Raw genomic sequence first — 16759 nt, forward strand, 5'->3', positions numbered from 1 at the left:
TTCATTGCTGGCAGATTATTCTCACTGGTGTTGACCTCCCACACATTTCATTGCTAACTGTTCAGTGTTAATTGATTTGCAATCAACAATTGACTATTTTTCACTCATCCACGAACAAAGCAAATGGTGGACTTCTAGGGAGGGAACTGGGCCTTCTGCTGTATGACATCGAGTTTGGGTAAGTGAGAATACTAGTTTCTTAGCACTGAGATGAGGTGTACTTAATAAGATGGATGAACCTAGGAAAATCAGGCCAAGTCCTCACCTGTTTTGGGTTGGAAGGAGCCAAATCTGATCCAATTAAGCCAGTTCTCCTCCTTCCCCCAGCAAACCAGAACCTAAGCAGAATCAAAACTGCTCCTGTTTTCTGACTGCTGCTTATATTTGTGAGTTCAGGTTCAGATTGATGTGCAGTCTTTATGATTTCTCTGAATAATGTTTATTTCCGTTTCTACCCTGCTGCAGGCCCCTAGTGCCCCTAATTGGCCTCAAAGAGATTTGAGCACAGGGAGCTGACAGCTGCTAAGTACTAGTAGAACATGTTAAAAATAGTGTTGGAGTTCCTAAATTAGTAAGCTCAGTAGTTCTTTTTTTTTTTTTTTTTTTTTTTGCCGTGCTGGGGATTGAACTCAGGGCCTTAGTCCTTGCAAGGCGAGCACTCTACCAACCGAGCTATCTCCCCAGCCCTCAGTAGTTCTAAAAAAGTAGTAAGTACTTTGTGGTACGCAGGCTGAGTGCCTGCCAGGATACATTAACTGAGCAATTATCTTTAGAGAGTTATTTAGTGAGCTATTATTAACTGCTTTCATGGGGGCCATCTTTAGGTTTGAGAACAGAGTTTAGTATAAGTTCTTAAAGTTGCTAGGTATGTTTGCAAATGGAAATATTCAGTAAATATGGACCAAATTTAATATTTCTGTCAAAAGTATATGAGAGTTTTAACGTGATTCATAGAATGCTGTTTTCTCTTAGAAGGATATGCCATGCACAGCTGTAAGAAAATGTTTGAAACTTTTTTTATACTAAAATCTATACCTGTGTTATAAGTATTCAGTTCTTGGATTCTGTTATAGTTCTTGGATTCTTGTTTTGTGGTTTCACCTATGAAGAGTCTTATTCTAAGCAGCCCACAGCCTCTCCCTGTTCAAATATTTGATCTTTTGCCGGTGCCTTCTTATTAGTATGTGGTTGTGTCGTATTCACTCAGTAATTCACCAAATACTTATTAAATACCAGGCCTGGGGCTTATCTAAAGCAAAGGAATAAAGGGCGTGGTTCAGCTCAGTGGTAGAGCACTTGCCAGTGAATATGAAGCCCTTGGTTAGATCCCCTGTCCCTCAAAAAAACAAAGGAATGATAGTGCAGTGCCCTGGCAAGAAGCAAGAAAGAAAAGTAGTGCTGCATCTCTATAGTGCTCTGAATTAAACTGTTAATTTTGTGTGCTTGTCAAAAGCAGGCCATATGGATATAGACAAGTGTTCTCATCTAAGGATATTCAGAGTTCAGGGATGGTTAGGGAACAGGAAGGGGCCTGCAGAGTGGAGAGAGATGTCAGATGGCCTGCTTTAGAATCCCAGGTACCCCTTGGCTCACAGCCAGTTACATGTCCACAGATGAATTACACAAACTGGGTAGGCAAGGTGGGATGGTGATATCAACCTTATAGGCCATGTTGAGGCCCAGCCAAACAATACAGTCATGCTGTTGGCTCGGTCTGGTGCCTGGTGAAGCAAGTTTTCACCCCATCTGTGAAGTGTAACACACCTCAGGTTGTCACTATCTTGAGCTCTTAAAGTGTGGACACCTTGTTATACCTGTATTGGGCAGGTGGGCCGTGTGAATGAGCCAGGGTAGAAATCCAGTGGAAAACATGGCCTCATTATTGCTCCAGGAAAGTGAACCCATTTGTCATCTGTGCTTTAACATGGTGTCTCATTTAATCACTTATCCTTCTTTTAAGTTGTAAATAAAGTAATTATAATACAACAAGAAGTATTGAAATGTATAAAGAAAACTGGTCACTCTTCTCTTCTGTCCCATTTCCCTCTCTTCCACCTTCTGTTCCCCTCCCTCTTCCCCTTTCTTCCTTCCTCTTGTCCTTCCTCCCTCCCTTCCTTAATACCCTCTGTACTTCCATTGGGATTCCCTACATGTTATCTGCAATTTCCTTTTTTCCTTCTCTTTCTCCAACTTTGCAGTAAATCACAGTTTTCCAACACCTAGTGATTTTCCACCACAAACCCAACTCCCAGAACCAGGTCTTGGATGCTTTTCTGGGAGCCCTCAGTTACAGTGACCTATATCCCACAACCAGTTCTGCCCAGATGTCAGGAGGAAAGGCAGGGAGTGGCAGCAAGAAAGAGCTACTCCTGCCTGGGGTGGTGGGTGGGGTCGCTGCTTCCTCACAACTTGGCACAGGCAAATGTAGATGTCCGCTGACACAAAGAAAGTCCTCATTGTGTGACAATGTCCACAAAAATATGTAAGAGTGGGAACAAACTAGTTTCTGTGTGTGTGTGGTGATGTGCATAGAGCTGATGTTTGAGGTCACAGTGCTTCAGTTCTGTGTCTGCTGGTGATATAAATGTTCTAAATAATAGGTCCTAGTTGTTCAGACAAGGTTGAGTGGGCAAACAACTGCATGTGAGTCTGAAGTGGTCCACTGTCAGCTTAACCTGGGCTTGAATGTCTTTGCAGCAAATGTGGATTTGAAAACATTCAGAGGTGACACAGATTGAGACCCATGATATAGCCTTAGGATAATAATATTGATTGCATATTGGTGTGTGTTTTGTTGCTATAACAAAATGCTGGGACTAGATACTTTATTTATTTACATATATATGTATGAATGTATGTATTTATGTATATACATACCGGGACTATACCCAGGGGCACCTAACCACTGAGCCACATCCCAAGCTCTTTTTTATTTTATTATTTTATTTTATTTTTTTATTTTATATTTTAGTTTATTTATTTTAGTTTATTTTAGTTTAGTTTAGTTTAGTTTAGTTTATTATTTTATTTTAGACCGGTGTAGTAAGTCACTTAGGGCCTCACTAAGTTGCTAAGGCTGACCTCAAATTTAACGATCCTCCTGCCTCAGCCTCTCAAGTTGCTGGATTTACAGGCATGTGACACTACACTTGACTTGGGTACTTCATAAAGAAAAAAAGTATATTTAGTTCACAGTTCTGGAGGACCATTTGATGACACCAGCATTCTCACAACATGGTAGAAACCGTAAAGGAAACTGGGTATGTGCAAAGGGTCCAAGCATGTGGGGAGGCCTCACTTTATAACATCTTGCTCTTGGGAGAACTAACTCACTCCTCAAAGCCAGAATTAAGCCCCTCTGAGGGCAGTGTCCCCATGATCTAACTACCTTCTACTAAGCTTCATCTCTTAAAGTGTTGCTCTTTATCGTAGCAACATTGCACTGGGGACTAAGCTTCTAGCACATGAACTCTTGGGGCATAAATCACATCCAGCCCTTTGCAGGTGATAATAATGACCATATATTTACCACATACCAGGCACTGTTCCAAGCATTTTTCTGTCATTTAGTCTTTAGAGTAGTCCTTTGAGGTTGGTGCTTTTTACCATTGTTCCTCCTTTACAGATGAGGAAAATGAGGCATAAAAAACTGTGCCCAAGGTCAGCACTAGAAAGCATCAGAGCCAGGGTATGGTCAAGATGGGAGCAGGTTGACTATCCTATCTCAGATCCCAACCCAGGTTGGAAAGTATCTGATTTAAAGTCAAATCTATCAATACCAATTTCATAACTCTAAAAAGTTGTAATTTATAACTCTAGATGCTTTAAGTTAATTTCTCCTTGGGAAGTAGAATGTAAAACGATTGGAAGGCAAAGGTTTGGGAAATGATTCAGCATGTGGCCTGGACTCAGAGAGCAAAAGGGGCAGGTTCTACTTAAGACAGAAATATTCCTTCACCCTCCTCCTCCTGACCCTACAGTCCCTGAAGTAGAGTGCCAGGTACTCCAAAAGGCACTGCCAAAGACGTTTTTTCCTACCATTCATCCATTTTTTCTAGTGGGTGTGAGAGAGGGATCATTTCTAATGTATGCCCCAATATACTTTCGTTAATTTTATTCAAAGGTGGTTCTGCTTGTCTTTTCCCAGACTAGCTCATTTCCCGTGGTCACTCTGTATTCCCCATACCTTAGAACAGGCTGCCCCTACTCACTTTCATTATCAACCTAAGAACAAGAGCTCTAATTCCCCTTCCTAAGGAAGCATGTGGCTATCATTTTGCTCTTTTAAGTACAGAGTCTTCCAGATAAGCCCCCTGATGTCCCAGTAAGTCTCACAGTTATCCATGGGACCTTCTGTGCCAGATGGGGAGGAGGATAGACAATCCAGAGAGGACAGAACTGGTGGACATCACTATTTCAGTGCTCACTCTTTGTAAAGGAGGCATTTGTTTCTTCAGAAGTCATGGAGGCCTCCAGGTAAACAGAGACAGGAGTAGGCAAGAGTCCAAGGGCCTAGAGAGGTATTGACAATCAGAGGAAAAGAATGTGGTTAGCAATTACCAGTGATAAATTGGTTGTTCATTTTACTCATTAACACATTTATACTTGGGAATGGTATTTTTTTAATTTTATTTTTCCTAATTATAAAAGTAATGTGGGCCAATCAGGAAAACAAACAAACCAATCAAAACATGATTGAACCATATTAAAGATGAGACTCTCATAACCCTATATCCTGAGACAACTGTGGCTAATATCCCTCTAGATTTTTTTCCATGTAAATTCTAACCTCTGTCTTTCCTGTTGGTTATGAACGTTTTGCTTTTTGGATTTCAAGTAACTCTGAGTAGTTTTTAGAAATAGTACTAACACTCCATGTTGGGAGGAAGGCTCCATTTGCAGCAGCTCAAAGGTCACTCATTCCAGGCCCTCCAGGGCTAGTGTGCAAGGCGCACAGGAACTGGGGTTCTTATTAAAGTGCAAACTTTAATCTCAGAGTAGATCTGAGATAGGCCTGAGAATCCACATTTCTGATACAACCCAGATGACACCATACTATTAGTTGGAGGGCTGGCTAGAAACTACATGCTGTGCTTATGCAGGCTGGTGCAGGTTAATGATTCCATTTTGAGCCTCATAGCTGTGTTCATGGCCCATCTTATGGCTATAGGCTGCCACCCAGAGCAATCAATGAATTTGATGTCTATAAGAAGACAAGAGCCTGGGAGGAGGCAGGGGGAAATGTTGGTCAATGAGCACTAAGCTATAGTTAGATAGGAGCAAGAAGTTCTGATATGCTATCACATAGGGTGACCGTAGGTTAAGATGATGTATTGTACCTTTCAAAAAACTAGAAAAAAGGAATTTGAAAGTTTTCACCATAAAAAAGATAGATGTTTGAGTAAATATGTTTAATCTGATTTAAATATTTTATAATATATACATACATCAAATATCAGATGGCACACTATTCATATGTGCAATTTGTATGTTTGTATGTATCAGTCAAAAAATAAATGTGAAAAAAAGAATGAAAAGTCTATTGTTATCCTCTAGTAGTGTTGATGAAGCCCTTTATCCCACTCCAAAGTTCATGGATGAACCCTCTGCCTGTGGAAAAGGGTAATCCTAAAGTAGTGCATCTGTGCAAACAGCACTGTGCAAGATAAGGCAGGCAGCAGGAGAGCTGCTCTGGCCCGGGTCCAGTCACCTCCCTTTTCTGGAGTCAACAGCAGTATGTGGTTTGTGTGTGGTATTGATTGGGCCTCTATATTCACATCTGTATAATATTTTTATTTAGCTTTAGTGGAATGAGAAACACATCTGTATAATTTTATCCCCAACCCACCTTTTAAAAATCTTAATCTATATTATAAACTTATATTTAGATTGTGAGATTATATTATGATTATGAAATTTAGATTATAGTGTTTGTTACACAACTCTGAATGTACTTAAAAATCATTAAATTGTACACTTTTAAAAAGGGTGGATTTTTTATGACATGAGAATTGTATCTCCATAAAGCTATTATAAAAAGAAAAAAAGCATAGTCTTCACTCCATATCTTCTAGGGATTAGTTCCAGGATCCCCCATGGATACCAAAATTTGTGGGTGCTCACATTCCTTATATAAAATTCCATAGTATTTGCATATAACCTACACACATCCTCTTGTATATTTAAAATCATTTCTAGATTACCTATAATACTTAATACAGTATAAATACTATGCAGATTGTTGTTGTATTGTTTAGGGAATAATGACAAAAGTCTTTGTGTGTTCAGTATAGATGCAATTTTTTTCAAATTTTTAATGTGATATTGGTTGAATCTGCAGAATGTGAAACCTATGAATATGGTGGGTCCATCATATAATTGAACAAATACCAGTTGTTAAGATTCACTTTAGATTATATAGAGGGAAATGAGAGGGAGGGGGGTATGAAAAATGGTGGAGTGAGACACATCATTACCCTATGTACATCTGTGATTACACAAATGGTATGAATCTACGTCGTGCACAACTGTAGAAACGAAATCATGTACCCCATATGTGTACAATGAATCAAAATGAAGTCTGTAAAAAAATTCAAAAATAAATTAAAATAAAAATAAAGATTGAAGTGCTGGAAGAATTGGAATCTGGGAGAACCCTGGGGTAGACCATCATGAGCCTGCTCCATCAGGCTGTTCCTATTTGACTACAGTGTCTATGGGCTACAGAAGCTCCAATTTATCTTATTTTGTCCCAATGTTTGTCTAAAAATACACATATTGATGGTGATTGATTGGGAAAATGCATTTTAATATGTGTGGAAGCCAGCTGCCTATGGGTTCCTAAAGGATTCCTATTCCTGCCTGTGTTAGTCAGCTTTCTCTTACTGTAACAAATACCATAGACAATCAACTTACAAAAAAGAAAGGTTTGTTTTGGCTCACTGTTTTGGAAGTTTCAGTTTGTGGTTGGTTGATCCATTACTTTGGGACCGATGATGAAGTAACACATTGTGGTGGGAGTGCATGGTACAGGAAGCTGCTAACCTTATGGCAGGTGGGAAGAAAACTAAAGAGAGGAAGAAGCTAGTGTCTTCCCAGTCCCTTTCAATGGCACAGCCCCAGAGACCTAAAACATACCACTAGGTTCACCTCCCAAATATTCCATCACCTTCCAGTAGTATCAAGCTGAGGACCAATCCTTTAACACATGGGCCATTGGGGGAACCTTCCAGATACAAACTATATAGTACTGACTAATTTAAAACTAATCTGGCCAGGTGTGGTGGCATATACCTGTAATTCCAGTGATTTGGGAGGCTAAGGCAGAAGGATCACACGTTCAAAGCCAGCCTCAGGAACTTAACAAGGCCCTAAGCAACTCAGTGAGACCCTGTCTCTAGTAAAATATTTTTAAAAGGGCTGGGGAAATTGTTCAGTGGTTAAGTGCCCTTGGGCTCAATCCCCAGTACAAAAACAAAACAAAACAGAAAACACTAATCTGACTAATATCCCAACTTATAGTAGTGGCTGGGAGTTAGAATTGAGTCCCCTTGTGTGATGGAAACAGTTGCTATACATATTGAAATTCGAAGCTCAAGATAGAGCAATGAAGAAAGTCTTAAAATAAAACCAATATTGTACTATTACTTTTAAAGACTCTTTCCTTACCTTGCTGAATATTTGGAAGAGTGTATCTTAAATTTCTGCTCCATCCTCAAGACTTGTTTGAAATGTAAATCCTTTTGTTATGCCATAGACCTGGAACTAAACTGGATCCCAAGAATCTGCCTTTCTAACAAGTCAAATAATTTGGGGCATGTTGAACTCTTAGAACCACTTGTGCAGAATACACACACATTATACAGAAGAAAAAAACTTGTAAATTTCATCTCTTAGTAAATCTGTGTATCAGTTCACTACCATGTGTGTGTTTATCCTTACTTGTTTTTACAAGTTGAGTATTACAAATTTGGTATACTGTATTTATAGTTTGATTCTTGATTTTTCTCCTGGCTTAACATTATAACCTGAGCATTTTCCCATGCCATGAAATGTTCTCCAGAAATGTAATAATAAAGCATTTGCCTTTTGATTCTTTTTACCCTGTATCTTTTGAAGAGCTTAGCCAGGCCAAGGGCTCAAGAAAGCTGACTTACTTCCTCCTTTTTTGCTGGCCCTCCATTTTGTAGACTATCAGAGGGTTTTAATTTAGAGGATCATGTCATTTGGTCTTTCTACAGGTAGGAGTATTAGAAGGGAATATAATTTTGGTGTCACTTTAGTTTCATATGCAAATAATTTAATAGTCCATTGATAGCTGATAGACAATTGTTTGGAATTTCTGAAATATGTTCCATTTTTCCCTTTGCTTAGAAGTGAATATAGATTTATAAACCACAGTCTTATCTCAGTCTAGACTTTTCCCTGCTTTTGATGTCAGGGTCAGGAAATATGTGGCAGGTCCTCTGTCTTGTAAGTGATTGTTAGTATTTAGTTTCAACTTGGATTACTAATCATTAAGAGGTAATTGGGCTCTTAAATATTTTAAACATCTTTATTGTTATTCGTCTCATATAAAAAGACTGACCTAAGGATCTGTGGCTTACACATGCTATCAAGTGACCTCATAAAATCACTTCTTTTGAACAATAGCCATCATTATTATGTTTATTAATTTAAGTACATTTCAAGTTTTAGAGCAACACTTTGGATCAAAAGATATGCCAGTTAAAAATAAATTTAGGCAAAATGCGTAAAAGTAGTAGCCCTAAATTCCCCACATCTGATTGTTCTGGAAAGGGTCAATTATGAAATTTCAAGAAAGAAATGTGCAAGTCATGTTGTATTGTAATTAATTTGCAAAGAATATTAAATTGTCCATCCCCTTTCTTGGATAACAGATGCAAGAGATGCAGAGCAATTGAGCAAGAACAAGGTGACACACATTTTGTCTGTCCACGATAGTGCCAGGCCCATGTTGGAGGTAAGAGAGAGTTGTGTGTGTGCCTGCACACACATGTGCATTTGTGTTCTGTGGGACTGCATATGACATTAATGAAGGCTCATGTTCTTTCTGACGTGAGTGTGCTCATGTGATTCCTGGTGGCATTAATTTTGGGCTCAGTCCAAATTTTTATTTATGCTCTGCCTACAGGCTGGCGGAAGGGTGTGTTCTTTATTCTGATTATACTCCTGCTGTATTGCTAGTTTGACTTTCTTGGTTAAATGCCAAAAATGAAACTTAGGCTCTATTTCCCTCTGTGTTTTAAGGACATTTAAAATTCATTTTCAAGCTCAGTGATGGGGTGCTTTCCTAACATGCCCAAGGCCCTCTGTTCAATCCCCAACATCACAGGGACAAAAGTAAAGAAATAAAATAAAATCTATTGTCATTCTTCCAAAATTATTTCTGGTTTTAGAATCCACAAGAATTAAAACTTATCATTCCTGGCTTTTCCTCCCCCGCTATGTAAGCTCAAGAATCTGCCATTTGCATTCACGAGTTAAAGACAGTAGAAGGTAAATTGTCCCTGATAATTTTCCAGGACTACTCTGGGATGGAGACTGGCAGTGTGGAAATTGTCATGTTTTAGGATTTTGAGTAAACAGGGTGTGTCTGCTTGTACACTAATTCCAAAAACATCTTCAATTTTACCCTGATGCACAGTTTGAGCCCTTGGCCAGGAGTAAAATCTGTTAGCCTCGACACAGCCCAAGTTGCCTTTTTAGAAAATAATGCATGTGTGGTTGTGATGTGTGTTTTTCTATTTAGGGTGGGGTGTTGGAAAGGGAGGGGTACTTTGTTCTGAAAGAAATAATCCTGGTTCAAGCTGTTATTATTGAAATTCATATTGTGCAAGAGTAGGTAATTTTTGTTAAATTTATGCATTTGCTTTAGCCATTAGAACTGACAGATTTTGGTTAGTATATAACAAGCTAAATCAAATAAGGATGTAGAATGATAAATGATTCTGTTAAACAGTTTCATACGGTAGAACCAATCATAGGTGGTAAACAAACCTTAGTATGTCCCTCCAGATCTGGGAGCCATACGTCCTTCTGTTGTTTTAGCTCATAGTTTTTTTGCTAAGGTTTTCAAATTCGTGTTGCTGAATGATTTTTATCAGAAGCAACAGCAAAACATTTTTGTGGTGGTCACCATTTCTTTTAAAATAATTAGTGTATTTTCTAATCCAGTAATAATCATTGCTGCTTAAAATATAGCCAAGCTATGGCCAAACTAGTCTTGATTGACTTCCTCTTAAATCAAAAGAGGAGTCTTGAGGTTCCCTTTATTTTAATAAATTACATAGAAGTCCTTCCTACCCTCACCCACAAGGCCTGCCTTGCTACTTCATACTCCATCTTGTAGAACATATCATATGACCATGGCCCTTAAATCTTTCCACATTGTTAGTTCTATGTAAGATACAAGATCTTATAGTGTTAGAAATGAGACAACTCCAGCCCTTATCTGTCCCACTTCCACCTTTTACACACAGAAACCACAACTGGAGAGTGAAACAGGTTGCCACCCAGGTAAAAAGAGACCGCTGTTTTCATAAAACCTCAGAGCTATGGACAAACTGTTTCTTCATCAATAACACACTACATAATCTTTTTTATCTTTTTTATTTAGCTATAAGGATAGACAATATACCCAGGTATATTTTCTGGTATATTTTCTGCCATGAAAAAGGAAGAAGGTGGTGGAGAGAGAGAGATGAAGAGAAGGAAGGAGGGAGGAAGGGAAGGGTTTTGTGATCTGTCCGTGATGGCATTTACTTAGAAACATTCTATTGCATTCTTTGGGCACTATTGTTACCTCAACCTGATAGTAACTATTTCCACGTGATTTCGTATTTATTAAGGGTTATACTGTAGTTTTTACATAACATAGTTAAACATGCCCATCTTATTTTATTCATTTTTAACATCACAGGTAATTCATGGATATGCTATTTTAAAAGTCAAATCAATAATCTCTCTTCTTGCATGCATGGGGAAACCAAGCCACCAAAAGTTATTTGAGCTGATGTGCCTACAGGAATAGAGTCCTAGAGGTTTAAGAACTTTGTTCAGCATCTTCTGTCTGAAATTTTAAATTCAGTTCAGGAAACCAGCCTGAAATGAGTCTGGGATGTTGTTGGAGCTGGTAGGGAATTCACAGATGAATTTTATTCTTCCACAGGTCCATGCTGTGCTGACCCTAATCCTAGGAGGGAAATAGGGGAGGGATGGAGGTGAGAGGGGAGAGTGTAGGGGATTGATGGGGTGAGCTCATTTCCCCACCTGGAATGGGGCCCTAAATGATGACTGAGGAACAAGGGGTCCGAGAGGAAATAACTAGGCCCTCTTCATTTTCTGAAATCTTCAAAACCAAGGTTGTTTATTGAATGGCCACTAACTTACTTTGAGCAGCTCTATTCTGGGCCTTGGCAGAAAGTGGAGAGGTGGGTATAATCTAAAACTGAAGAATTTTAGGGCTGTTACATCGATGTAACAGGTACAGGAACCTTGCTGCCAGGAAGGTAGCATTTAGCTCTTTACTATAGATGCTTCCTTGGGTCATTTCCAACAATATTTCAATGGGTTTTAAAGCTCTAGGGTACTTTGTATCAATTTTCAAGGGCTTTTAGAATCTTTAGGTCTACTTTTATTGCAAGAGCAGCTAAACAAAAGAGGATAGTCCTATTGAATTTGGTTTCTAGAATTGAGGATATAGATCAGAGGTCTTAGTATTCTCAAAGGATGGGCTGTTGAACAGTGGGCCTACAATATGACGCTTTAGAGAAAAATAAATTAAGGGAATTAAGCACACCACAGGCCCTTCTGGAAATCTCTTAGCTGTGTTGACAGAACAAAGCTTCCAAAGATTTGTGTTGTAGACATGTATTTATCATGTCTTTCTGAGCAAGGATCCAGTTTGCATCATCATGCTTGTGTGACCACCTACTTAGATCTTATGGACTACAGATCATGGGAATCAGGAAAGGGTGATCTCCGGCCAAGGACCTGCCACCCCTTGGAGTTGGGGTGAACCTCCCAGGTGCATACTTGCTCAGAGGGTTGCCATACATCTCCCAAGCTAAAACAATGAGAGTGGAGGACCTTGTTGTCAGCTGAGGCTATCTGGGTAAATATCAACATCTTTCCATATTGTGTTCCTTGTTCTGTTTTGAGAACCTGCTGTGGATAGAGCAAGATTATCATCAGACTCCATCACTGTGTGGGCAAAAAACCTGAAGCTGGGAAATGTGAAGGGACTTGCCAAGATCTCACAGCTGGTTAGAGGGATGGTAAACCCAGTCTTCTCTCCCAAGCCAGAATTTTCCCAGCCTGCCTCCCTGCCTCAGTCCTCTCCTGGCATGGCTAATGCTTCTTCTTAATTTTTTTTCTTTTTGTACCAGGGATAGAACCCAGGAATGCTTAACCACTGAGTCACATCCCCAGCCCTATATTTTATTTTTTTATCTTGAGACAGGGTCTTGCTAAGTTGCTGAGGGCCTTACTATGTTGCTGAGGCTGACTTTGAACTGGTAATCCTCCTGCCTCAGCCTCCCGAGATGCTGGGATCACAGGCATGCACCACCATGCCTAGCATGGCTGATGCTTCTGACAGCAGTATTGCTAGTAATTGCCAGGTCAGCTTCGGAGTTGCACCATTTGTGCTCTTACTAGCAGCGTATGAAAGTGCTACCGATACCATCATCAGCACAAGACTTTATTCTATTTTTGGGGTCAGGGGTACTGGGGATTGAACTCAGGGGCACTTGACCACTGAGCCATATCCCCAGCCCTATTTTGTATTCTATTTAGAGACATTTTATTTGTATTTTATTTATTTGTTTAGTGCCTTACCATTGCTGAGGCTAGCTTTGAACTCACAATCCTCCTGTCTCAGCCTCCCGAGCTGCTGGGATTACAGGCGTATGCCACCGTGCCCAGCTTTTATTCTATATTTTTAGTTAGCAAGAATTTTCTCTTATTTTATTGCTGCAAATGCCCCCTTCCATTTCCAAAACAGTTCTGCCCTTTGAAAGCAGATGGTTAATAATTTATTCTTTTCTTGAGCTCCTGTTAATGCCAGGCCTAGGGACAGGTGCTCAAGGTAACAGTAGTGAAATTTTTTTCACTGTCTGCCCTTAGTGTATATGTATGTATATATACACATATATACATACATATATATTCTTATTTTATAAACATTCGTGATCTTTACAAGTCCAGTGAGAGAAGAATGTAGTTCAAGGCAGGTGACAAATCAGATAGGAACAGAGTAGAATGGAAGCCCAGACAATAAGGTCCCTCTTCTGCCCATGAATTTGAGGGTGTTTGCAGTAGGCATATATTTCACTGGGCCTTTACTCATGACTAGGAAATCAGAAAATTTGTTTAGTGATATTGCTTCAAAAGAAGGCTGATAGAAAAAGGTGGCATGTGACTTCCTCTAGATAACCTGAACTCCTACCATGATCTTGTTGATTCTCCAAGAATTCTGAACCCAGCAAGGAAGATGATGTTGCCCTGGTTCCTTCATAGTATAACTGTTCTGGGTGACACATTTCCTGACACAGTCCGTGCTGGAACCAAAGGTCTTACTACAAAGGCAAGGATCTTCCTGCCGGACATAACTCTCTGGGACTGTACTTTGGTATCAAAACTTTGGAGTATATGTTATTGGTACATTATAGGGAAAAAATCATTGTCACATATATTCATTTTAAATAAAAAGTAAGCCCAGACTTGTAATTGGAATGTTCAGGGGTATAAACTACATTGTTAGTCTATTTCCATGCTTAGGACTTGGCTAGGGAATTGCTTGTATTTGCTCAGAAGTGTTCCTAATTTTGAAGAACAGATGCAAACAGGTGTCTTTAGCATCTACTGTTTATTCTAGATTTTAGCAGGGGTAAAACTCCTATCTCAGAGATGGTGATTTTTAAAATCAGAAACCTGATATTGTTTGTAGGTACTGAGGAAGTAATATTGAGCAATGAAAGGTTTCTCCCTTCCCTTGAAAAAAGAAACAACTCTGTCTTTCTAATGTAAAAATTTCAGAGTTTGTTTCATTTTTCATTTTGTGTATTTAACCAGACCACCTGCAGGAAACAAAACCATTTTTTTTTTCACTATTAACAGAAGCACTTTAAGAAGTAGTCTCATTCCTTAACACAGCTGGTATGAAGAATTTTAATTTTGAAATGATGCATATTGTTGGATTAAATGGAGAAAACAATTTACACATGTATGCAAATGAGAATATTATATGTACTAGATAGATCTAGATAGATTTTTGAGCTAGAATTTGACTTGGGTATTTTCTATTTTAGGTGTGGTTTTTATATTTGAACCATTTAAGTTTGTATGTGTGTTTTTAAAGAAGAGGGTGTTTTCACAAATAGACATTTTTTCTTGATTCTGCTTTCCATATCCTTTTATACTAAAGACATTTTTTGAAACATTTGTTCCCAGAATTTAATTTTTTGAGTCTTGTTTGTAGTTGGCCACTTCTGGTTCTGATACATATTTTTTTCTCTGTGTCTGTACTATTTTCTTTGTTTACTTATTTATTCACGAGGAAATTCACCAAGATGAGATGCCTACTGGGCTTGAACTGCCCTATGTTTTCACCTAGTGTTGATGCCCTTGGTTCCTCTGTCATGTGTCCCATTGACACTTTCCATTGCTCTTAAATTTTGTTGACTCCCCAAATATAAAACAAATCAGAACCAGATGCTAAGTTGTTTAAAGTATAAGAAAGTAGGCTTCTATTCCTCCTCCTTTCTTCTTACCCTCCCTGTTTTTAAACTTTTGATTATCATGTAATAATTGCACATATCAATGAGGTTCAGTGTGGTATTTTACATTCATACAGTGCACTAATCAAATATGGTCTCCCTTTGTCCAACCTCTTCCCCCATATCCCATACCTCTAGTAATCACCATTCTACATTCAGATTGGCTTTGGGTATTTTTGTTTGTTTCAACTCTACATATAAGCAGAAACATACAGTTCTTGTCCTTTTCACAAAGCTTAGCCCCAGCTCTTCTGCCTCTAAAAGGAACACGTCAGTGGTCACCAATTTCATGCCTCCCTTCTTTTTCTATAATATCTGCATTTTGTACTGTTGGTTGGGGCATGAGTTATATACACTCTGTGGCAGCTCCTATACTAGATCAAACAGCTTCCTAAGCTCTGTTTGATGTTTCAAGCCTTCTGGCCCATGCCAGGCTCCTGAGCTAGTCTGCAAGTCTTTCCCAAGCAGGTGCCACACTGGGGTTTCTTTGGTTCCTACAGCATTCAGCTCAGCCCCAGCACACCAGGCTCCCTTCTGTGGATGCTTGGTAATGAATGGAGAGATACGTACCTTTGTAGCTCCATTCCAAAGCAAGACATCACATCTTTGATCAGTGTGACCCATTGGAGGTACGTACACACACACACACACACACACACACACACATATATGTATATAAAAGAGTTAACATTAGATTCATTCTTCTGTTCTGCCCTTATCCGGTCTCTTCTCCTTTCCCCTCAGTTCCCTCCTCTCACTGGGAGAGGGAGGATAGGAGGGAAAGGGGAAATACTGGGGATTAAATTTGAGCAAATTATATTCTATTTTTTTTTAAATTATGGCAAAATGCATCCTCATATTAAGTATAAATAAAAAGAAACAATAAAAAAGCTGACTTGTAAAATTTAAAACAGTAAAAAGAGTAAGAGTGATTAACCATGAATAATTCGTGAAGCGTCCTCCTATACATGGGCTTTTTGCGTGGTTCCTTTTTTTCAGGAGGCATTGGCATAGGTGGATGTTCAGTTTTATAGAGTTGCAGTGGCCTGTAGTTCAGAATAATCATTTACTAAATTAGTGCAACCCAAAATCCCCTGTGAAGCTTCTGTGATTTGGATTGATCTCTAAAGAGTCCTTCAGCTGGCTTTGGTTGTATTAGAAGCTCGGTCCTATGAGAAGGACCATTCATCTAAGACATAGACAATTAAAAGAGGATTTGCCATGCTCAAATCTCCATGCCTGAGGTTGGGACAGAGATGTTGGAGACGTTATCTCAGACTTCATGGAGCTTATTGTCAAGTCATGAGAAGCTGAGAGAACATTCAGGTCACAGAGATTCATGTTCTGGCTTTTAAAGGAAGAGTCCATTGCCAGTCATACTCCCCTGGCAGCCACTCAGGTAGACCTTCACGTTTTCACCTTCTTTTCTGCCTCTCTCTCTCTCTCTCTGCTTGGTGACCATGTTAGTCTTTGGGCTCTTAGGACCCAGAAGCTCTTTCTGCCTGAACCATGGGCCATATTTTTTTTCCTGGTACAAGAAGGATAAACCCTCAAATCCCACATGTCTTGTACACACAAAAGTACACAAATGACATCTCTGTTGGTAATAACAAAAATTGGAGCAAACCCACCTATTCAGCAAAAAGTAATGAACAGTATGGTTTGTGTCTCGTGAATTCATATGTGATGCATGACATCAGACATGCTGCATCCTTATGGTCCATAATTAACAGGGACAAAGCAAGTATGTCAACCATGTCATTTAAGTCATCTTATTCTTTAGAGGAATAAGATAGCCCAAGACACATCTTCAATGGCATAAACTCTATTCAACGTTAGTTTGCTGTACTTCTGCTGTATTGATTGAACATCAGAATTAATTTATTTTCCTCTTTTAGGATTCACACATTCCCCTAGTGATGCAACTTGAAGCATTAAGCAAGATTTCCTATTAGGAA

The 16759-nt window shown here is 39.1% G+C and overlaps 1 protein-coding gene across 5 annotated transcripts in view; it reads left to right on the forward strand.

Annotated features, from left to right (window-relative positions):
• Positions 1–16759, forward strand: part of Dusp22 (dual specificity phosphatase 22) — a 61427-nt gene that overhangs the window by 14421 nt on the left and 30247 nt on the right. For 4 of the 5 annotated variants that reach the window (XM_047558217.1, XM_047558216.1, XM_047558215.1 and 1 more), the window contains exon 3: positions 8901–8983. In XM_047558217.1, the coding sequence (XP_047414173.1) occupies positions 8901–8983 (83 nt within the window). Of the gene's footprint in view, positions 1–679; positions 708–8900; positions 8984–16759 lie in introns of those variants that run through there. The other variant, XM_047558220.1, reaches the window with a different exon arrangement.

This window comes from Sciurus carolinensis, chromosome 7 (assembly GCF_902686445.1).
Source record: "Sciurus carolinensis chromosome 7, mSciCar1.2, whole genome shotgun sequence".
Taxonomy (NCBI): domain Eukaryota; kingdom Metazoa; phylum Chordata; class Mammalia; order Rodentia; family Sciuridae; genus Sciurus; species Sciurus carolinensis.